Source organism: Leptonotus elevatus, chromosome 2, assembly GCF_054856555.1.
Source record: "Leptonotus elevatus isolate MCC_2025b chromosome 2, RoL_Lele_1.0, whole genome shotgun sequence".
In the NCBI taxonomy this organism is placed as follows: Eukaryota; Metazoa; Chordata; class Actinopteri; order Syngnathiformes; family Syngnathidae; genus Leptonotus; species Leptonotus elevatus.
The window spans coordinates 32,801,654-32,825,615 of NC_141240.1; the positions used below are offsets into that span (position 1 = coordinate 32,801,654).

General features: G+C 45.3%; 1 protein-coding gene across 1 annotated transcript in view; it reads left to right on the forward strand.

Annotated features, from left to right (window-relative positions):
• The window catches only part of plxnd1 (plexin D1), an 83,890-nt gene that overhangs the window by 54,808 nt on the left and 5,120 nt on the right, over window positions 1-23,962 (forward strand). The window contains exons 19-33 of the mRNA XM_086067118.1: window positions 3,602-3,751; window positions 7,985-8,099; window positions 8,516-8,623; window positions 10,287-10,399; window positions 12,160-12,264; window positions 12,870-13,000; window positions 14,165-14,363; window positions 14,530-14,676; window positions 14,770-14,926; window positions 15,265-15,368; window positions 17,860-17,923; window positions 22,287-22,321; window positions 22,736-22,840; window positions 22,956-23,119; window positions 23,207-23,354. Coding sequence (XP_085923244.1) covers window positions 3,602-3,751; window positions 7,985-8,099; window positions 8,516-8,623; window positions 10,287-10,399; window positions 12,160-12,264; window positions 12,870-13,000; window positions 14,165-14,363; window positions 14,530-14,676; window positions 14,770-14,926; window positions 15,265-15,368; window positions 17,860-17,923; window positions 22,287-22,321; window positions 22,736-22,840; window positions 22,956-23,119; window positions 23,207-23,354 — 1,845 coding nt within the window. The remainder of the gene's footprint in view (window positions 1-3,601; window positions 3,752-7,984; window positions 8,100-8,515; window positions 8,624-10,286; window positions 10,400-12,159; window positions 12,265-12,869; window positions 13,001-14,164; window positions 14,364-14,529; window positions 14,677-14,769; window positions 14,927-15,264; window positions 15,369-17,859; window positions 17,924-22,286; window positions 22,322-22,735; window positions 22,841-22,955; window positions 23,120-23,206; window positions 23,355-23,962) is intronic.

Below are 23,962 nucleotides of genomic sequence, written 5' to 3' on the forward strand. Positions count from 1 at the left end.
ACCGAACAGGTCGTACCAGGGGGCTCGGTACCCCGTACTCCCGAAGCACCCCCCACAGGACTCCCCGAGGGACACGGTCGAACGCCTTCTGCAAATCCACAAAACACATGTAGACTGGTTAGGCGAACTTCCATGAACTGTCGAGGACCCTGCCGAGGGTGTAGAGCTGGTCGGAAACCGCACTGCTTCCCCTGAATCCGAGAATTGACTTCCCGGTGGATCTTCCTCTCCAGCACCCCTGAATAGACCTTACCAGGGAGGCTGAGGAGTGTGATCCCTCTATAGTTGAAACGCACCCTCCGGTCTCCCTTCTTAAAAAGGGGGATCACCACCCCGGTCTGCCAATCCAGAGGCACTGTCCCCGATGTCCACGTAGAGACGTGTCAACCACGACAGCCCCACAACATCCAGAGCCTTTAGGAACTCCGGGCGGATCTCATCCACCCCTGGGGGCCCTTTCACCGAGGAGCTTTCCAACCACCTCAGTGACTTCGAACCCCAGAGATAGGAGAGCCCAGCTCAGAGTCTCCAGACTGTTTCCTCAAAGGAAGGCGTGTCGGCAAAATTGAAGAGGTCTTCGAAGTATTCTCCCCACCGATTCACAACGTCTTGAGTTGAGGTCAGCAGCACCCCATCTGGACTATACACAGTGTCAATGGTGCACTGCTTTCCTTTCCTGAGATGCCGGTTGGTGGACCCGAATTTCCTCGAAGTCATTTTCCATGGCCTCACTGAACTCCTCCCATGTCCGAGTTTTTGCCTCAGCGACCACCGAAGCGGCATTCCGCTTGGCTAGCCGGTACCTGTCAGCTAATTCTGGAGTCCCACAGGCCAAAAAGGCCCGATAGGACTTGACGGCATCCCTTACTGCTGGTGTCCACCGGCGGGTTCGAGGATTGACTTTATTTGAGTGCAGTGCTAATGTTCAAACGGTACAATGATGTAGTGGATGACAGTAATCTGCTTTTTAGGAATGTTGGTCATTGCCGCCGCTACTCGGAGAGCCACATTTTTTGGACGTGATACTTGCTTTTACTAGTTTTAAGAAAATCTCTTTTAGATGTGAGTGAAGTTGGGCAAGAAAAGCGAGTGAGAGTAAATGGAGCGAGGGAGTGGCTATTTTGTGTTTGGAAGCTCTGCAGCAAAGCCGGCGCGTTGCCGTCAAACGCATTCAAGGCGGCCCCCCCGGAAACGGGCGCTGTGTGGGGGGGATGGGCTCTCATGTACCTGCGCTGCCGAGCACCTGACAGGACGGATCCATCCATCCGGCCGGCCAGAGGGCTTCCCGCTTCAACACCGCGTGACGCCGCATGACACCGCGTGCTAACGGCGCAGTGTGAGGCCCACGCTGGGCCGGGGTGCTGCTTCCCCTTCACGTTAGCTAGCCAGCGTGTGCGTCAATGACTTGTCTTGTTTTCCTGTTTTATTTTAAGACTTGTGCTTGACCTGAAGGCAGAAAAGAGGCTGGAAAGAAGGAAAGACAGTCTTTGTTTATTCGGAGCGAGGTTGACAAGCAGTGTTGAAAATAAGGAGCTGAGTTGTTTTGGACCTGCCTTGGGTTCGTCTTTTTTGGACCAAGCGTCAGTTGGTCGTGTTGCTTGTGCACATTTTACAAGATGCGGCAACATCTTCTTTTTTTTTCATCATCGCGTGATATTTTTCGTGTGGGCATGTGTGTGTGTGTGCTGGGAAGCGTTTGTTGACAGAGACCTGGGAGGTGGCATCCTGCGCTGGCGACAGGCGAGGCCTTGAGGGTGCAATCAAAGCAAGGAAGCACATTCGCGATAAACACGCACACACTTCCTCACTTTTGTGAGGGGGGCGAAAAAGTAGGGTTTGCGCCGGCATCCAAATTGGCTCTCACTTTCTTCCCTCGTTGCGCTCGCCAAGTTGATTGCTGCGAAATGTGGAATGAGAAGAGGATCCTTCAAACGTAAACGGTAACACAATCAAAGTTGCCACTTGGCCGCAGGAAAAAACAACTTGTGACGTTTACTTGGATTTTCACTTTCCTGATCGGCTCATTTAACGCAAGATGATGACATATATATGTCAGCAGTTTTGCGTTGAGCGCTTTGGACACACGGGAACTGAATAGCTGAGGAACAGAAAAGCCGTCTGCAGTCTGTTCATGCTAATTTATGTGAAGGCAAAAAATAATAGTCATCATAATATTATCAACGCATCACCTTTCAAACAGTGGTTCAACATGTGCTTCCTGTTGTGGATGTATTGCCCAACATTGCTCTGTTTGTGTTTGTTGTCTGCACAATGATGGCAGCCATCTTTTTCTGATCATGACTCAGCGAGAAGTTGGAAGGGGTTATTAACGGGCATCTGACATTGATAGCTGTCTGATAAAAATCTCGAGATAGGATTTCAACTTTTTGGAACGATCTTGACCGATAATTTGGAAATGTTGGATTGTTCTCTTTGCTGCTGCTGAGTGCTGACGTGTTGGTTTGTTTAGTTTTTGAACCGGATTTACTGTATTTCCATTTTCAAGGAACTGCACCCAAATGCTTCTGCATTTGGCTTGACTTATTTCTCAAGAAAAAGCGCTCTGTAAGACTTGCTTCTCGCCGCGTCAACATGAAAAACAGCTCTATTATTAGCAGGATTACACAAAAACTTGAAGCTATTTGAGTTCCTCTGGGGTGGATTAGACCCTGGCTGCCGTGTAGCGCCCAAGTTGAGAAAGCTGACAGTCACTTCACCACAGCACCCTATGATTCACAGGGGTGACGCACTATTGTCATATTAAACATGATCTAAATTTTATGAATGAAATCCACCGAAATCGCGTTACACTACCTGCACCACAACATAGACCTGTTTTCACCTTGTCTAAAGTAGGGACTGATAATCAGCCGATTATCGGCGCCGATATTGGGCATTTTCACGAATATTGGTATCGGCCTTTTTTTTTTTTTAATCTGATGGCCGATAAAAAGTCAACCTAAAACCGTTTTAATCTCAGGGAACTATTTGTTTACATTTTCAGTTAACTTTATAAGAGGGTTAGCAGCATAGCCCTGTGAACTTTCTGAACCATTTGCAACATCTGCTGTAACAAAATAAAAAATAAAATGTGATGATGATGATGCGCACATCAGCCATCTTGTTGCACTACTATGTTTCTCTGTATAGGCTTCATAAGTATTTTTTTATGATACATATTTATATATGTGTGAATGTCTCCACTGTGGCATAAATAAAGGTCTAGAGTCTCGTCGACTTTGCGCCACCAAATCGTCAGGTGTGCCGGGGTGTGTGATAAAAATATCGTCCTTCCAGGTTTTTGTGATGTTTGATGAATGACGCATTCGGCAGGAGGAAGAGTGACGTGTCGCTCTGTTGCTTTTTCCAACCGACGTGGCCGCTAAACGGCCTGACAAAGTTATTTTGGCCAATGGCCGATTTGTTTGTCTAGTCTCAGCCGCCGTGTCAGTTAGCGGGTCTGTTTGCTGCTTTAAGCTGAACTTCAGTTTCAACGGAAAATGACGCCCGGCGGCTTCCTGTGCGCGGCGGCCGTGTTATCGCTCCGCGTCGAGGCTCCCCGTCGACCGCTGACGACTGTTTGTGTTTCTTCCCGTGGCAGAAAGGGCCCAACGAGCTGAAGCTGATGCCGGACGAATACTCGGTGATGATCGGCCCGTACCCGTGCAACATCAGCTTCCACAACGACCAACTTTTCCACTGCACCATCAGCGGCCTGTTGAACTCCCGCGAGAACGAGATGCCCGTCATCGTAAGTATGCCAACCGGCGTGCACGCTGCGGCAAATATAGCGCCGGCTGATTGAAAGGGGGTCGAGAGAAGTTTGTAAACAAATAGAAATTGCCCACTTCAAGCAGAACCCTGATTATTTTCAATGAGCTCGGCCATTTTCTGTTCTCATTCCGGGTATTTTGTTTGGCCGCCGTGATCGGAATCATGACATCGCACGTACTTTCGAGCATTCTCATGCTAAGCAGAATGTTCTGTGAGCAGTTGAGGAAAGCTTGAATGACGATTTGAGCCTTTTTCACTCTCGCCGTCGTTTGAATGTGTGAATGTGTGTCAGTCGAAAAGGAGAAGAATTTCTTCAAAGCCGGATGGAACGGCGGCAACAAGTGAGTGCACTCTCATAACAGTTGGGTCAAAACAAAAATAACCCAAATGGGGTCACACTCAAGCGTGAACCGACCCAACTTTTTGAGTTATTCAACCCAAAAAGTTGGGTCAAATGCATAACCCGCAAAACAACCCAAAATATTGGGTTTCTTTGTGTGTTATTAGTTTAATTATGAGTTGGGTCAAAATTAAATTAATAAACCAAAAAGCAAGCCAACTTTTGTGGTGTTGCTTTGTGGGTGATTAACTTGACCCAACTTTTTTGTGTTAATTTAATAACCCAATTGAATTGAGTCTAAAATGATCCAACTCAACTTTTTGAGCTATTTAATCCAAAAAGTTGGGTCAAATAAAATCATTAACCCCCAAAGTGACCCAGTGTTTTGGGGTTGTTTGTGGGTTTATTCATTTCACCCAACTTTTTTGGTTAATTTAATAATCCAATTGAATTGGATAAAAAACGATACTACTAACTTTTTTGACCTATTTAATTTAAAAAGTTGGGTCAACTTAAATTAATAACCCACAGTCAACCTGTTTTTCTGGAGTTGTTTGTGGGTTATTTATTTGATCCAAATTTTGGGGTTAATTGAATAAGCCCAAAAGTTCGGGTGGGCCCTTTTGAATCCAATTTGGGTTATTTTTGACCCACCTGTTTTTAAAGTGATGTAAATTCAGACATGGTTGTTAACGTGACGGGCTTTTGTGTTGCTTGGATGAAAAGCACGGACATCCTCGTCAAACAGAAAGTGATCAACTTTTGTGCCCCAGCACTTTGTTAGTTTTCAAAGCAAGTTGGGCTTTCGCTGCCGAGTGCCTGCTCGCTCCAATCCGAAGGCCTGCGCTCACTTGGAAAGCAAACCGGCCAACTGTCACCTGGCTCGCAACGTGTCAGCAGCCACAAGAACCCACCAAGTCATTTTGCACGCTTGGCTTGCCGTTTATCTCCTTCGATCTTCATCACGCTGCCATTTTTAAGCCCAATAATTTTGTCAGTGCGGTTGCTGTTGTTGCTTTTACTGGCATCACAATTTTGAGGTCTTCGTCGCGATGGTGCCGAATCCTTTGCCGTGGTGATAAAAGCGGACATTTTGGTACCGGCTGTTTGCGTTGCTCTGTTCGGGCTTCGTTTCTATGGGGAAGTCTTCATCAATATTTAAACAAGAGCCAGAACGTGAGTGCTTTGCTGAAATAGCTCCGAAACAAATGTCAGCCTGTCGCCAAAGTGCTGCCTGCTGCAAAAAACATTTGTCTTTTTTTTGTGTGCCCAGAAATAGAAATATTTGTTTTGGGCTGCGCAAGCGCCACTGTGTGTTTTTACGACATTGTCTGAGAATAAACACTTTCAGTTAGCAAAGTGAGCTCTGGGGTCAAACGAAGGCCGTGGCATGTCCAAAGCGTTCGCGTCCGTTTTGTGTCCGCACACTTGAATGCGTGCGTGTCTGCTCTCTTGGATTTCTGCCCTGACTTTTAGAACGCTCGTTCTATTTTTGCAAGGCCGCATTTAGCTTGGGGTCCACGAGGGTAAAGCGTGTTTCTACAGGAACCCGCGGCAACGGCTTTTTCCCCTCCGTTGCACTCAGCGGGAGGGGACGCATGAAGGCGCTCCCTTGCGGTCGCCGGGACTTCCCGGAGCGATGAGAAAACGGGTGCAAAGAGGATTTTCTGCAAGCGTTTCAGGCTTTTTCTTTTTTTATGAATGTTGCAATTGGCTGAGAATGGGAAGGAAGTGGTGGGGGGTGGGGGGGGGGCAACTGCTGACTGGCCACAAGGCAGAAGTGGAAGTCCTTTTCTTGTCACATCTGGGTTAGTGTGAGTCATGTGACTCCAAGCAGCGAGGCCATTTGTCTCGTCTGCACTTGTTCATTTGTCCTATATGCACCTGCGTGCGCCCTAACGACCGCATGCATCTTCACATTGGCAGAAACATTCCTAAAATGTGGATTCAGCATGCCTTGAAACATGAAAAAAAAAAAGTGTTTTGTTGAGGGTTTGGTATAAAATGTCTTGTGCTTCAAAACAAGACTTTGATGGCAACTTTTATTTATCTTATTTTGTGTTTGTTTCTGCCAACACGTTTCCCCGCAGCGACAGAAAGTTGATATTGCGCTGCAGTCATGACAAACAACTGATTAGGAAAAAAACCACACAACCCTTAATTGAATGTGACACTTTTGTCATTCTGTCTGGAGAGAAGGAAAGGAAGAAAGAAAAGTCGCAGCAGCGGGCGCCACAATGCGAATTTGAAGCAAGCTGTGATCAAACGCGCCCCCTCCAAAATTCCACCTCAGTGATTTGAATGTCGTCCGTGAAAGATGAATGGCGTCGGGCGTATCGCTGAAACAGAGACGGCTTGTGGACGCCACGTTAGCTTTGGGCGGAAATCTGCCTGCTTGCCTGCAATTGCTCGCTGCTTCATGCTCGCGTGACAAAGCACAAAAACATTTCCTGTTCGGCCTTAAGATCTCACCAACATTCTATACACCAAGCGGATGACGCATTAGGCATTTGAACAACTTTACAAGAGTCCCAAAATTATCTTTTCGGACTTTCTCTTCTTTTTGACCAATAACATTTTTTAATCGTAATTAATCGCATGACTTCAATAGTTAACTCACGATTAATCGCACATTTTACATCTGTTCTTAATGTACAATAAAATGTACAGTTAAATATATTTTTTAGGGGTGTCAGGCAATTAAAAATTTTAATTGTAGTTAATTGCATGACTTCAATAGTTAACTCACGATTAATCACAAATTTTATATCTGTTCTAAATGTACAATAGAGAAAATTCTAACTTCCATACTCTCGTTAACATAAAAGTGGAAAAAAATGTTAAACTCATTTGGCTGCATCTTTCAGTTATTGATACAGCAATTTTATAATAATTCATAAAATCAAGTTAAAATTAGATTTGTCAAATTATTAATTGTTTTAATCAGATTAATCACATCTTAAAATTGTGATTAATCATGATTAATCGCTTAATTAAAAAGGCTTTTTTTTATCAACATTTTTTGCCTGCCAAATTTGAAGATCACCTGTTATGTGTGAATTATTTTGACATTTGATATTATGAGGATTTTTTTATCCACTTCACACGCTCATCCTCTTTTTCTAATCAGTTAATTACTTGCATAATTTAAAATGGCAAAAAAATGACCCCAATATTTTGACATGAACAAATATTCTGAATGTCATACGCAAACATTTAATAAATGCTTGACTTTAATGCATGTAGTTATGTTTATTGCTCAAACACAACCTGTGCTACCTTTAACGTAGCCATCCGCTGTCAGCTAAAGGATCATTTGCGGTCAAAATTAATAGTGTGATTAATCTGCATTAATCATTTTTTAGATTAATTAATTAGTTAACGCTTTAACTTTGACAGCACTAGTTAAAATAAAAAAAGATGTACTGTGCTGTAAAAAATGTGTGTGATATTGATTTGTGTTGAGGTTATTTTTCTGCCACTAGATGGCATAGTTGCCTTAGTAAGACCTTGGTGTGCATTTTTCTTTTTATATTAAGAGCAATTTAATCTTTAACATGAAGTAACTTGTGAAATTCTGCACATTTTTAGAATTGTAAAATGCAACTTGACCTTAGTCTCCACAAATATATGCATTCTTATTAAATGTATTACTGCTAAATTTTGAAGTGGGCGTGTCTGCTGCGTTGCGACTGGAATTCCCCCAACACAGGCTCTCCAAGTAAGGCGTGGTCATTAATCGCACGTAATAAAAAAAAATTTGTACCGTTAAAGGAACTTTAAATGAAGTAAAAATTAACCCACTAATTTTGACACCCCTACTAATAACAGTTCTCATCAATTCTCTTCTGGTGTGGTCTCGCCTTGTAGGTGCAAGTGGGCAACTTTCGGCACACCATCGCCAAAGTGCATCTGGGTGGCAGCGAGCTGGCCATCGTGGTGTCCATCGTGGTGTGCTGCGTCCTACTGCTGCTCTGCACCGTGGGTAGGTCGCTGGGCCCGGCCGGGAGATGGACAATCCAGATGTGACTCAGGCAAACAAAACGCAATTGGCAGCACAAAGGCGGCGTTGTTGCTCCGCGCTGATGGTTTTAGCAGACCGTCTGATGAACACACTCTTTGAGAAGCATGTCAGATGTATTTGGGTCGTATTTTCTCCAGACAAGGGTCAGAATGTGTGTTGATAAGAGATATGAATAGAAAAGAGCATAATAAAAACAAAAAAAAAACAGGAGTGACAGAATAACAATAACAGCTTGCCAACAAGAGGGGAAAAACACTCAACAATTGCCTGAGTATTCTTCCTGCTAGATATTAATTCTTATCTTGCTTTTTTATAACTGTCAATCAAAATCAACACAAGCACATGTATTTTCTTCTTCTGTGTTTGTGTGTCGCCAGCCCTTGTTGTGTACTGCACAAAGAGCCGAAGGGCAGAACGCTACTGGCAGAAAACTTTAGTCCAAATGGAAGAGATGGAGTCCCAGATCAGAGAGGAGATCCGGAAAGGTGTGTTTAATGTACACACACACACACAGCTATTTTATCAGATGGCGTTCAGATGTCAAATGATGTTTCGTGTCAGCTTACAAGAAAAATCGAGACCGAAATATCGATCACCTTTGTTTGTGTTGTTTTGTGCAGCGTTTGTCCCATTCGACCTGTGACGACGTGAGATGCTCGTTGACAGATTTGTGCCTCGTAAGCGTGATTCATAAAGGAAGGCCCGGCTCGTGACAAGCCATCAGTCACAGGCAGTCACAGTGATTTGGCGGCACAACCTCGTGTGGCGGGGGGGCAAGGCTGCATCGTGCACGTGCGGGGTTTCTAGGCCATGCGAGCGAGTTGGCGAAGTTTCGCGAAGGCTGTACCTGATTTATGGCTTGCAGATAACGAGGAAGACGAGAGGAGGGAGGAAGTCAGAGGTGTAGGAGTCGAGGCGGCGAGTCCGAGGAAAAGCAGAAGTGTGTCGGACACACAGGGGGGGGGGGGGTTGTTAAGGAGAGATTTGCGACCTACTTGAGTGCTCACAGAGGGAGAACTGAGCTCAAGGCAGAAGGAAAGCAAGATGGCAAAACAGGAACAACCCGTTCTGACTGACAGGAAGGCCCCTTCTGCTCTTTAGGCCTTCTGAGGCTCATCATAAGTTGGGGGGTGTGAACCGACATTAGATGCCTTTCCTCAATTCCCAACTCTCGTTTGTTTTCCAGCAAAAACCCGATCTGAATCCCAATTGAGCTCGTCCGCAGCTCTCATTAGACAACAACGTTGTAATATGTAAATATGTCAAACGGGCACGCTGCTATGCAATTGCGCAACATGCCAGCAAAAATGGCCAAAGTCAGATTTGCCTGCATCCTTACTTCAATTCCACCCGTGAAATGAATGCATTCACAAAGGCCATTATTTGGAAAGGTGACGACAGGAATGCAGATCCATCCAGGAAATGAAGTGACGCAATCCCGTATTCAAATTCTTCAAAAGTGAAATCACGGACGGATCTCACAAGGTCTCAAGAGAATTTTTGTGTTGGGAGAAAATCAAATGCTGGAAAACAAAAGGAAACAAGAGCACTCAGTGGAGCGCAGAACAAAAGTGCCCGCTTGTGCTGGAGCCGGCCAGTCATCCCTCAAAAGTACACACATTCATAAATCCACTTTTAGATAATAAACAAATGTCTGTTGACCTTGAAAAAGAGATGAAGACAAAACGCTTGGTGAATCGACAAGAACAGACAAACTTGTGATTTGTAAATGTAAAAATAAAAGAAGAGAACTTGGCTGGCGATGATGCCATGCAGCTATCATCCAATTTTGATAGCGACTCAGGCGAGCCGGATTGGCTATCCCAGCCCATTTGGGGCGAAAGGTGGGCTACACCCTGAGACTGGTCGCCACCTCTGAGTGGCATGTGACTGCATCCCCAGTCAGGCCAACGCAGCACTCCGCTAAACGCCGGCCCGAATTTGCTTCATCTGCTTCGACTCCAGTCCTGTAGGTGGCGATGATGCGCATTGCAAAGTGCTTTGCCAAACATGTCAAAGTTTCGAAGTCCGGGCCTCCGACATCCATGGACTGCACGCGTCCATACTAACGTTGGCCACACTGAGCTCCTGCTGGAGCGAACGTATCGTAACGTCGGCACGGATCACGACTTGTTTTTGTCCTTTCAGGCTTTGCGGAGCTGCAGACGGACATGACGGACCTGACCAAAGAGCTCAACCGCAGCCAGGGCATCCCCTTCCTGGAGTACAAGCACTTTGTCACCCGCACCTTCTTTCCAAAGGTCAACATTTCACTTTGCCTCCCTTATCACATTTCCACACACTCTGGCATTTTTGAGAAAAAAATTATATTCTCCTTGCGTGTCCCGCTTCCTCCGCGCCGTCTTTTGGAATCCACACAACAATTCACCGACTCTGCCCTTTAAACGCACAGTAGCTGTAGCAAAAAATGTCGCCGGCCTAAATTGGTACCTTGGCAGACTGCGACAGCATTTTCTATAGGTAAGCACTTTTTGGACGAGTGAGCCCCCCCTGAAGGGGTCCGTTGCAGCGTGGGTGGGTGTTTTCACGCACACACGCAAGCACACACAACTCAGCAAGCTTTATCTTGCAGGCTCAGTCGTGGACTTTGAAGGAGATACAACAATGGCGGGCAGCGAGACAAGGGAACGTTCACTCTGATTTCTCAAATCACACTCAGCTCACACGCCCACGCCGGCAGCCATATTGGATGCCACCGTCGGGTCGGTGTAGAAGCGCCAGATGAGAGTTTCGTCCTCTGCTCGGACAGCAAACGATGCCTCTTGAGCCTCGTTTCTTCCGGACACTTAGCCATATTTTTTACAGCGTTCACAAGTCGTACGGGGGAACCTCACAGTCACCTCGAGTCATAGCTCCGGTAGTTCTGCCAGTAGGAGCTGTCAGCCTCACACATTCTCTTCATCTTGATCCATGGAGAGTGTTATATATACGATACGGGCGTAAAACAGATGATATATTTCCAGTACATGACAGTGATGGTATGAGTGATTTAATCTGTTTGAGTGTTGTCACTGGCATAGGAAATGCAGAGCTGATGTTGAGTTTTGTCATAGGTGATGTGGCATGACTCCTTCTTGTGATTGTCAACCCTTATATCATTCACAATGGCATCCCTGAATGGATCATATGTCATAATCAGTTTTGTTTTTGGCATTAATCAAAAATGATTAGACCAGCACTAGCTTTCTTTCAGCGAGATGCGCTTCCTCTCAGGTTTGATGATCAATCACATTGCGCATACTAAATGAATCGATTTGCATTTACTCCTCCCACAACGCGCAAATGAACTGCGTGTCAGTCTGCCAAGTTTGCGCCTCAAAGCTCTCGTAAATCAGCCTCCCAGAGTCCTCTGGCCTTTTGGTTCCAGTCTCAATTCATCAGAAAATGTTCAAGATGGCCTCTTTTCCTACACTCTAAAAACAGTTGGGTAAAAAATAACCCAAATTGGGTGAAAAAGGGACCAACTCAATTTTTTGGAGCTATTTAATTAAGATAAAAAGTTGGGTCAAATGAATAACCCACAATTCGGCCCAACAAATTGGGTTGCTTTGTGGGTTATTCATATCATTTTACCCAACTTTTCGGTTGTTTTGTGGGTTATTTATTTGACCCAACTTGTTGGGATAAATACAGTAATTCAAAAAGTTGGGTCGGTTAATTTTTCAATTTACCCAACAAGTTGGATCAAATTAGAAAACCACAAAACAGCCCAACAACTTGGGTTGCTTTGTGGGTTATTATTGAATTTGTTTCACATTAAATAACTCAAAAAGTTCAAATTCAGTTCAGTCGAACGAATAACTCACAAAACGAGCCAAAAAAATAGGTTGCTTTGTAGATTATTAATTTAATTTGTTATAACTCAAAACATTGGGTCGGTCCATTTATGACCCAATTTCGGTTCTTTTTGACCCAACAGTTTTTAGAGTGCGTTGGTCTGCTCCTTATCATGCAATCATGACTGCAGCTGGCCTTGAAGCTGTCCAAACGTGTGTTTCAGATGTGCTCGGACTACGAGAGGAGTCTGGTCCAGCCCGCGTACGAGTACGACTCATTGGGCCCCCGAGCTCTGCCGGAGACGCACCCGCTGCTGCAGGACTGGAAGGTGAGGGGTTAAACCATTAGCAAGTTTGCTCTTCTGCCAGAGTGCCTTGATTTGGCTCCTTACTATTGGGCAAGTTCCCAACTGGGTCACGCAGAAGGCAAGCACGGTCGGGCGCCGCTCTGGACTGTGATGACAAGTAAAATGTTGCATGTGTGCATGTTGTCGTGTGTAGTTAATGCTAATGTTAATGGGGGGGGGGCAGACGAAACGAGTTGCGCTTTCACACCTGCCTGCACACGCAAGGCACATTACGAGAGAAAGGAACAATCCCGAGCTGGTTTTGGAGCCGGCAGCCGGAGGCGGGGCCTGTCTAACTGTGATGAAGTGCCCCTCCGTTCGCTTGCTCTTCCCGGGAAGTGTTTCCAGGTCGCGGCAAATAAATCTCACAGCTCCGCATTTATCTTAATGCGCACCTGTGTTCTCCTTCTGTCAGTCCACAAACTGCACCATATGCTTGCTGCTCAATTGCACCCCATTGATAGGCCAGCCAGAGCCACAAAGTGGATTCTGAGGGGGCAAAAGCCGACAATTATGCTGAAACAGACGAGACGAGAGCGGCGGGTGTAGCGGAAAGTCACGTGACGAGAACAAACGTTTGCCCTCAGGCCACCAGCCCGGGCAGACCCAACGTGGAGGAAGGCATCACGCTGTTCGCCACCCTCCTCAACAACAAGCACTTCCTCATCACCTTCGTCCACGCCTTGGAGCAGCAGAAGGACTTTGCCGTACGAGACAGGTCAGCGTCTCTTTGCACTCGTCTTACCGGGAAAAGGCGACTTTCGGAGCATTTGAACATTTTCAACGGTCGTTTCAGGAAGTTTAACAAATCCTCATTCAAAGATATAAAAAAAAAAAAAGAAGAAAGAATGATGCTCTTTGAGAAAGTGCACTGCATCATGCTTGAGTTGAGCTTTCAGCGTTGACCAAATTTGGTTAGCAAAACGCAACACTTGGGATGTGACGATGACCAAACTTCACGATACAATAAATATCCCGATATGAACCTCATGATACGATAATTATCACGATTTTGCCTCTGATAATGTGTAAAAAAAAGGGGGAGCACACTTTGTGTTTTTGTACATAATAACAGCAATTACAGAGAAATAAGCTTGGCCATTTCATCGTCAAGCGGGCCAAAAGGTATTTATTTGATGGAGCTCTTGAAAAATATTTGCTGGTTTGACTAATTAATCGGAGTGATACAGCCGCAGCGGCCAAAGCATAAACTAAGCTGCACAAATGGAATACAACGTCCCCTTTTTAACGGATGTGCTGCTTTTAATATCGTGATGTAACGACGGCGATATTGTGGTACTTAACTCATTTGCTCCCAAAAAACGTATAAATACGTTCTATTTTAAATGTTCAAAGACATATGTATACGTTTTTTATGCTAGAGCATACAAAAGGCTTTGATGCAGCCTCTCAACTGCATAGAACGGTTGAAGAAATGGTAGTGATTACACAAACGGCCAGCAGTTGGCAGCAGAGCAAAAGAGATCAACCAGGGCCATGTTGAAAAAAATTCCCAATTACTCACAATTCTAAATAGATTTGTGAATAATGATTAAACTTAGCTATATTCTAATGCTAAATGCTGCAAAACAGAAACAGATAGAAATATATATTTTTTTCTGATGAAAGAAGATACTCTAATCCTTCCATGTTTTTATAGCAATAGAACACAATATTATGCGAGCCTTGCAAAATCAGTCAAAATCCAGTAAAACAGCCGGGAGTGAAGGGAATTGCTTCTGTGAAAGTGAATGAGTTAATATCACAATATCACAATGTTGCCGTTATCGTTCCATCTCTAGCACCAACCTCACACCGATGCGAAATTTGCCACCTGTTTGCTCATCTCCTTCCTCTCCTCGTCCGTCTTCTCACTACTCAGGTGCAGTTTGGCGTCCCTGCTCACCATCGCCCTCCATGGCAAACTGGAGTACTACACCAGCATCATGAAAGACCTGCTGGTGGACCTGATTGACGCTTCGGCCGCCAAGAACCCTAAGCTGATGCTGCGCCGAACCGAGTCGGTGGTGGAGAAAATGCTGACCAACTGGATGTCCATCTGCATGTACAGCTACCTCAAAGTGAGCGCCAGCGCTTTGCGTCACTCGCGCGGGTCAGGGGGAATCCGCAAGCGTTGAATTCCAGACCACTGGATTCCTCAACTCGACTCGATTTCCACCAAATGCAGAAAAAGTCTGATCTCGTCGCCTGATCCGGCTAACGCACGACTCCTGCGTGCTTCTTTAGGAAACGGTGGGGGAGCCGTTCTTCCTCCTGCTGTGTGCAATCAAGCAGCAGATCAACAAGGGCTCCATCGACGCCATCACAGGGAAAGCGCGTTACACTCTCAACGAGGAGTGGCTGCTCCGCGAGAATATCGAAGCCAAGCCGCAGGTGCGATCGCTCAACTTGACTGACGGGCAGGCTTGGGAAAAGAAAACAATTGCAGCCCTTCCTTAACATAACGCTCGGTGTTTGCTTTTGCAGAACATCAACGTGTCCTTTCAGGGTTGCGGCATGGACTCGCTATCTGTCAGGGTGATGAATACTGACACCGTCTGCCAGGTGAAGGAGAAAATCCTCGAAGCCTTTTACAAAAACTTGCCCTTCTCCCAGTGGCCCCGAGCGGAAGACGTGGACCTGGGTAAGAGCGCCCTTCCTTGGATTATTTTCATTCTCTCCCCGGCTGGCCCTCTCAGATTTGACAAGCCTCCTTTGCAAAAAAAAAAAAAAAAAAAGGTCAATTGGTCTCATGGAGCCTCGCTAACCCGCGGCTGCAATAAAAGAAATGACGGGTTGCATCCGTGAGATTGGACAGTAATAATCAGCAGAATGATTGCTTCCGAAAGCCGAGGAGCCCGCGGCGTTGATTTGATGAACGGCCCCAGAGGATTTCAGCATGCGCAGTCACTGCTTTTTTTTTTTTTCCCTCCTTCCTTGTCTCTTTCCTTTTCTTGACTCTGTGGTCTTGCGTCCCCTCAGAGTGGTTTGACTCCGGCAGCAACAGCAAACTTCTGCAGGACGTGGACAACTCCTCAGTCACAGAGGATGGCCGCAAGAAACTCAATACCATCTTCCATTACCAGGTGCGTGCGTGTGTGTGTGTGCGCGCGCGCGCGCGCGCGAGTGAAATGCGTGTGTGCTGTGCAGAGCGCACTTCCTTGTTTGTGTGGAGGCTTTGGTGCATCTGTTTGCTTTTAGCAAATCTTTCAAGTGTCGATTTGTTTTCGTGTTTGATTCAGCGTTTCTCGGAGACAATTGGCTGAGTCAAATTTTATAAATGCATGCAAAACACATTCAATGTCATGAGATCCGTCCTTTTTTGGTGAAGGTGACCTTGACAATAAACAATAAAGCACACAAAAGGCTTTGATGTCGCTTTTGAACTGAACATTTCAACAACATCTTTGCTTCAGTCAAGAATCAAATTTGTCAATGTTAGTGGGATTGATTGTTTGTCAATATGTGCCCAGTGATTAGTAGCCGACCAGTCTAGGATATAGTCCATCTCTTGCCCAAAGTCAGATCGGGTCCAGCTCTTCCGAAACCCTGGTGAAGATTAGCGCCGTAGAAACTAAAATAATATGAATCAATATAGGAAATGAATGACATTGCCTCTTTTTTTTTGGTATTTTGCAACCAAATCTGATTTGCATCTTTGTTCAGTTGCGACTTAATTTATTTGCTTTTTTACATCTAATTTCCACACAGTTGTGCTTGAAAAGTTACATACCCTTGGCGTATGCAAAATTACGAGTACAACTGTAAATGCACTAAACGTTGCTTAATGGCACAAAAATGCTATGAATCATCACCAAAATTCACATCTCAACTCAATCATGTCAACTTAAGTCTCGTTCTCACCATACAGTGCGCTTATAAGTTTACATACCCCTAAGCAGGGGTTGGGAGGGTTACTTGTAAAATGTATTCCGTTACAGTTAGTAACGTAATCCAAGTAGCATAATATTAAAGTCATGTAACTGGATTACTTTGGATTACTTTTGGATTACTCCAATACCGAATATGCTCATGAAGACAAAATAAAAATAAATATCACCACAATATATATTCTATACAATGTGCCCTTGCCATTTGCGGGGGTATTAGAGACCCGGGCAGCCTACAAATAGCAAAAATCCTTGTGTAATTAAAAAACATGTAGGCTATAGATTGATTGATTGATTGATTGATTGATGTCCTTATGCTGTTTTTCGAACTGTCACTGAAAGTATAGATAGATAGATAGATAGTCATCCAATGAAAGAGGAAGATTTGTTTGGAAGGTGTAACTCACATTATGGTTGTAGGCTAGCGGGCTAGCTCGCAAGAAGCTACAGCGCGTAGCATGCCGCTGGACTCTCAGCTCAAACTTTCGCTCCGAGTAAGTTCCAGTGAATACCGGTCGCCATTTCCTCCTCCCGTCTGTGAAGCTTTTTCAAAATGCCCGCGTGTGGAGGACGCGTCAGTTCGTTCGTTTGCACCTCCCCGACATGTATGTAGCAACGGTCCCACTCGCGAAGGCATGCACGTGCTCTCTCTCTCTCTCTCTCTCTCTCTCTCTCTCTCTCTTTCTCTCTCTCATCGTAGAAATTGTAATCCCTCGAAGTAATCCCCATTTTTAATAAATGTACCTGTAATCTGATTACATGTTTTTTCCTGTAACTGTAAGGGAATACAGTTACATTTTTTTTGTAATCTGATTACGTAACAGCGGTACATGTATTCCGGTACTCCCCAAGCCTGCCCCTAAGATATGTCAACTTTCAAGCACAACTGTATCTTTTGGACTCCTTTTAACCGGTCCAACTTGAAATTGTTCAGCTCATCCTATTTATAGCCCCCCCCCCTAATTTCAAAATAAAAACTCCATATAAAAATTTTGGGGTTCTAACTTTTTTAAGAATTTTGACCGATTCTAACCATTCCAACTTGACACTTGCTCATGAAATGCAACTTTCAAACTTTCGAGAGTCCACAGTCCAATTCAAAATCTCCATGGGAATTTTCAACGATCCGCTGTTGTCCTCAAATCATGCATGTAGAAATCATGTTGAAATTGAGCTCACAAAAATGGAAGAGCACAACGTCTTTCTTTTTTAAGCTTGATAACTTGTTGGTTTTGACGTTTAGCAGACTCGTTTTGTCGCAATCGCAAGACAAACCCAAGTAGCAGCTGCAAACCATCTGCAGAAGAAAACAAGCCGAGTACAAGCGGGGAGGAATGCGTGCGCGCGTTTGCTTCTGTCTACGTTCATTTGTGTGGGAGTAAACAGACACTGGGCGACCTTCTGACCCTTGACCTCTTACCTGTTCCCGTTAAGTGCTGTGTTTAGTTTTGTTGAGTTGTGCGGACGCAGGAGTGAACTAACGGTCGCGGGTCACTGGCAAAGTCCCTCAATCCCTTTCGGCGTGGGCGGCCTTTATTGAGGCCGGCCGGCGCAACGGCAAACACGCGCGGCACTCAACGCCGCATTCCTCGGAGACGGGCTTAATGACACGGCTCTGGTGCACCGGCGCTCACCTCGCTCTGACCCCCTCACCTGTGTCTGTCTGCTGTCGTCTTTCTTCCTCTAGGTCCCAGAAGGGGCGTCGCTGGCCATGAGCCTGCAAGACAAGAAAGAGAACAGCCTGGGGAGAGGTACGTCACTTTCAAACTCAAACGCACGCTGATGTTCTGTCACACACACGCAAACTTCATGCATAAATTCGCTTGCTCGCTCCAGCACGTGAAGCGCTTGCATGATGTTGACTGAAAACTTCAAGAACAATATTACAAATATGGAAGAACACTTCAAGCAGTGGTATGTAATCTGCACGCTTGTCATGGCAAATCCAGATTAGTGGTCAATTATATTGTAGGGTCAGTGCAGACGTCCCCCAGCCACTTCGTCTGGCTCGTCAGGGGGAATCCTGAGGCAATCCCAGGCCAGCCGAGAGAGCTTGATGTCTCTCTGGCATTTCTTGGGTCGTCCCAGGGACGTCCTCCCTTTGGCACGTGCCCCAAACGCCTCACCGGGAAGGCCTCCAAGGCGCATCCTAACCAGTTGCCTGAGCCACTTCATCTGTCTTTTCCCAATGCTATACTCAGATGAGCCCCTACTGCCTCTCTAAGGGCGAGTCTCATTTCACCCGCTTGCATTTGCACACACTACTCCATAAATTGGGCTGTGGATTATTTATTTGACCCAACTTTGTGGTTGAAATGAAAAACCTAAAAATTCGAGTCATTCCCCATTTGACCCAATTTGGGTTATTTTTTAACCCAACAGTTTTTAGAGTGTTGTCTTACATTCAGAGGTGCTTATTCTCATTCCAACTGCTTCAGACGTGGCTGCGAACTGCTCCAGTGAGAGTTGAAGACCACGACTCGATGAGGCCAACAGAGAACCACATCATCAGCAAAAAAAGCAAGGATGCAATAGCGAGGCCACCAAACTGGACCCCTTAACACCTCAGCTGTGCTAGAAATTCTGACCATAAGAAATATGAGTCCAACTTTCACTGAAAACTATAAGTTCAGTTGTCATCCAAAATCAAATGAGCCCAATTCCTTTTTACCCGAGACAAGTTTACATATCTCATGGTCTGGGTTGTCCATTCTCTGTTTTACTTCTCCTCCTGACAGGTTGCAGGTGTGCTGGAGCCTATCCCAGCTGACGTTAGCCAAGAAAAGCAACATATAGTCACTCTCTTAAAATAATTAGCTACGTCATTTTTTTTTGCAAAATGTATTTTCTTTTTGCCTAAATCATCTCCTCATGATACGAATGGTAAAAAAATGTGTGTTTCCTGAAAAGTCTGAAAAATTGACGTAGCGATTATTTTAAGAAGGCGTCAATATGTTGGACTGCTCACCAGCCAATCACTTGGCTACTATAGACAAACAATTTTACAATCACACTTATGGACACCTGAGAGTTTTCAATGAACTAACTTGCATAATTTGGAATATGGGAGGTAGTCTGGGGTGCCCAGAGAAAAGGACCCACAGAAAACCAACTTGGGGAGAACACAAACACCACACAGGAAGTCTCTGGACTGCTCACCAGCCAATCGCAAAGCAGATAGAGACAAACAAGCATTTTCCTCCAAAATGGTCACTTTTCAGGAGACCCCCCAAACTGCATGTTTTTTTTTCAACATTACATCATCATAGAGAACAAACCATTTTCAACACTTTATATTGTTCAAGAATTATTTAATTTTTTTTAATGAAGAAATAACCCCCACACATGCGGACTGACCAATAGTATTGATTTTTGAGAAAAAATAAATAAATGTGACTTGTGAGGTTTTGGCGCGCCGTCAGCGATTTGCACCATTTAGCGGTTTCAAAATCCTCAAAGGGATCAACCCCCACCCTCAAACTTGTGAGGCGAATGCGCTCACCACTCGACCACCGTGCCGCCGGTCTGCCTTGCACCTTTCCACAATCATCCGCAGAGCAGATGTGTGTTGCGTCAGGGTTCACGTTGTCTCCACTCATCATAGCGGCCAAAAAAAACAAACAAGGGACTGATGCGGACAAACGCTGGCTGCCACTTAAAAGCATTTGAGGGGGCGTCACGAGACTGCCGAGCTCAATGGCGATGGCTGTCGAGGGTCTGGAGTGGGGCCCGCTGGGCAGCGCCACCACCTGGCAGGCGGCTCGCACGCACTCAGCGTTTGCACGGTGATCTCAGTGTCTCGTGTTTGCCATCTTGGCATCCGTGTGCTCCCATCACACGGCTTCACGTGTCACTACATCAGTCCTTCTCAAACAGGCGGGGCGGGAACTTTTTTTCCCCCTCCTTGTAGAATAAAGCGTAATTGCACAGCCACTACAGTAGGTGGCAGTAACGTGTTCATTGTCAGAGTGTGTTCAGGGATTTTTGTACGACGCCGTATTAGGGCCACGTAAAAAAATATATTTTTTAGAGGGCGGGGGCAATATTCCGAGAAAAAAACTCGCAAATTTGCCAGTTTATAAACTGGCAAATTTACGAGGTTTTTTCTGACAAATTTGTGACTTAATATAGTGGCAAATTTGCGAGAAGAAAACTCAGAAACTTACGAGAAATACACGTGGCGCAGCTATAGTCTAATCATGTGAGGATTGGTTGGTGGTTAATGGGACATTGTTTACAAAATGAAAAGGCAGGATGAAGACGGATTCATTCTTAAATTCTCAGCCGGAGCGACATCACTTCCTGATCCCCTATCAGCTGATTAACACTATCCAATCAGACGGTAGCATACCATAGGTAAATGCAAGTGAATGACGGAGCGCAGCAGATTCGACACATCAATTTAGATACTTGTACAAAAAAATACCAAAATGTATGAATGTGTAAATAATAATTCTGGAAACATAAATGTACAGGTAAAAATACATTTGAACAAATTAACTTAAATGCTTAATTGGACCTTCGCAAAGTGAGGCGTCTTTGTCGCAGGCCAGTGGCCGTACACAACGGTTCAAAGAGCGAATGTTTAACATGACGTGGTTAATCTATGCTAAAGCAATTACTATCTCCTTGTTTGGAAACCCGACCGAAAAGTATTGGCACAAACAGTCAAGCTATGTGTAGTTCTCGTGAGGTTTTTTTCTCCCAGATCTGCCACTATATAAAATGGCAAAATTGCCACTTTATAAAGTTGAAAATTTGCGACTTTATAAAGTGAGGGGGAAAAAAATCGTTTTTTTCTCGGAATATTGCCCCCGACCTCTAAAAAAAATACATATATTTATACGTGGCTCTAATACGCTGTTTTATTTTATTTTATTTTTTGCACTGAGCAAAAAATATGAAGTGCAGTGAACAAACCCTTCAGAGACACCATGAGAAAATATTTCACAGGGATCAAAAGAAAGTTGATCTACATTTCTTTCTTTCTTGTTTTCTTTAATGTTAATAAGGATACAATGTCATGTAGATTTATACTCCAAACAGTTTGGACAAATAATACTATTTATAGTCACCGCGGAGAGTTGTGGTGTTGGGTAGGGAGGGGGGGAAATTATTCTCTAGAAAATATTTGAGAAGCATTGCACTCTCGCCATATTACACGTCATTGTTTGCGCCTCCGCCAAACCCATCTCCATCAAATTTTGAACAGGCGACAAGGTTTGAGAGAATAAAGACGGTTTGGGAGCGTTTGGCAAGTGTCTTTGCAACGTTTTGCAACACTGAAGGAAGCCTGCCGAAAAAGCAACATTCACTACGTGCGCGCACCCTCGTAAGCCTGCGCTGCTCACTGAGTCGCGTTTTCATTTCAATCACTTTTCAATTTGTTCTTTCAATATAATTTCATCTAGATGAATGAAATCAATAAATCAACTAAATAAAAATGACAGGAAAGTCAGATGTTCCCCGAGATGTGGGGTGGCCTGAGAGATGTCCACCCTTGGCCACCACGTAGCTCCGCCCCCTGAGGACAAGCAATCGGAGATGCAAATGCATTTGTTTACATTCTTTATTTTAGTATCAGATTGCTCTTTGCTCGCCGATGCCGGCACGGAACTAATGGGCAAATACGACTGACTCCTGATAGCGCGCGTTAGGCCACGCCCCTTAAAGGCGCACGTCAACACAGATGCAAAGTGTTTGTGTGTGACATTCAGCTGACACTTGAGAAGAGAATTGTTTTGTGTTGCCGTTCCCTTTCATTGCCATTTCGCCGGCGGGCGATCAAGGGGAAGCTTACGGCGCGGCGGCGGCTTCCAAAGCCGGCCGAGCGTCAGCTTCTCCTTTGAGTAGATTTTCTGTGTCTGTCGCTCCCAATCTGCTGCTCCTTCCTATCTTTGCCCTTCACGTTGTCTGACGGCTTCGCTCCCCTTCCGGCCCACCGTCCACCTGCATCATCTTCTCCCCCCCCCCGCATGTCCGACGACCTTCACCTCCTCTCACTTCTTTTTTCCTCCCTCTGATCGGTCTCGTCCCGCCCGCTTCCCTCCCCCCTGACCTCTCTCATTCTGCAGGTTGTTGATTGTTTCTTCTTTCTTTCTTTTGTCTCTCTAGCCAAAGATCTGGACACGGAAAAGTACGTCCACTTGGTGAGTTACTGCTCAAGTGTTGCTTTTTCTGTGTGTGGAGATGGAGAGAATGAGGGTGAACGGAGGTGAAAAGGAAAGCCGGCGGCAGGGAAAGAGCGACGTTAATGCAGCTTAAGCTCTTTTATAAGCGCTGCCAAGATACGAGCCCTTTGACTTTACAATAATGAGTTCTTGGGAGCGCAATTTGCCGGGTGAATAGTCCCTTTTCAAGTTTTTGACATTTGCATTTAGGCAGCCAGATACGTGATCTTCGACACAGCAAGCGGCAGACGTTCCCTTATTTGTTGGTGGTCTCACTTTCTGTCTGGCCTGACGTGGTTTGCGGACGCCGTCGTGAGGAGGAAAACGTTTAGCGTCCTCGCGAGGCGCTGGACGAGCAAAGCGCGCGCTCACTGTTGACTTGCGCTCTTCCAGGTGCTGCCGCACGACGAGCTGATGGAGAACAAGAAGTCGCACAGGCAAAGCCACCGCAAGAAGGTGCTGCCTGAAATCTACCTGACGCGCCTTCTGTCTACCAAGGTGAGCTCCGCCCACCCACGCACACGCCCACACGTTACAGCCGAGTGGATGTCGTCTCCTATTTTTCTGTTCTGCAGCAGGTTTATGGTAAACCTGCTCGTCTTTCCTTCCTCAGGGAACTCTCCAGAAGTTTCTGGATGACCTCTTCCAGGCCATCCTCAGCATCCCCCCCGAACGGCCCCCACTGGCTGTCAAATACTTTTTTGACTTTCTGGAGGAGCAGGCCGACAAGCGGGGCATCACGGACCCGGACACGCTACACATCTGGAAAACCAACAGGTGAGCAAAGTCATGCAAGTCCCGCGCTGGTTCAGGCGCAAGGTTTTGAAGACCCCTCCCTTCGTCCCCTCCCCCGCGCATGCGCAGTTTACCGCTGCGATTCTGGGTCAATATCCTGAAGAACCCCCAGTTTGTCTTTGACGTGGACAAGACGGATCACATGGACGCGTGCCTGTCCGTCATCGCGCAGGCCTTCATCGACGCCTGCTCTGTGTCCGACCTGCAGCTGGGCAAGGTCAGTACGTTCTGGAGCTCACCAAATCTGCCGAGAATCGCTACCGGACCAAACGCATCCTTTCCTATCAACAAAACAGCCCGTCTACACGAGTGCTAATTTCGTTAGCGAATACTAAAGAAAAATATTTTCGGCAACACAAAAACGAAAACTAGACTAGACTAATAACTAATAGTTATGCATTTTTGTCGACTAATGAAGACAAGATGAAAATTATATGATTATACTGTTACTGTCATGTGACACATATTGACACACCCCCTTTCAAATCTGCAGCTCGAGAGTGCAACATGCTAACCGGATTCACAGGGAAAGGTAAAAAAAAGAAAAAGAAAATAATCCAATAGCTATTACGTTCCAACAAAAATGTTAATCCAACCGCTAACTAACGCTAGCTAACATAGCATGGAGCCATAGTAGCCACTGTAATTGTGTGTGAAGTTGTTTATAATCTAAAAGATGAGAAAAAAAATAACATAATCTGCTGACAAAAAATATACACGGGTAAAATGATTGTCCTAACTAAAACTAGACTATAATGTCGACAGTTCATAAAATTAGATGAATAAAATCCGGTTTTCTTGTACTAAAATGCTAGATTTATAGTC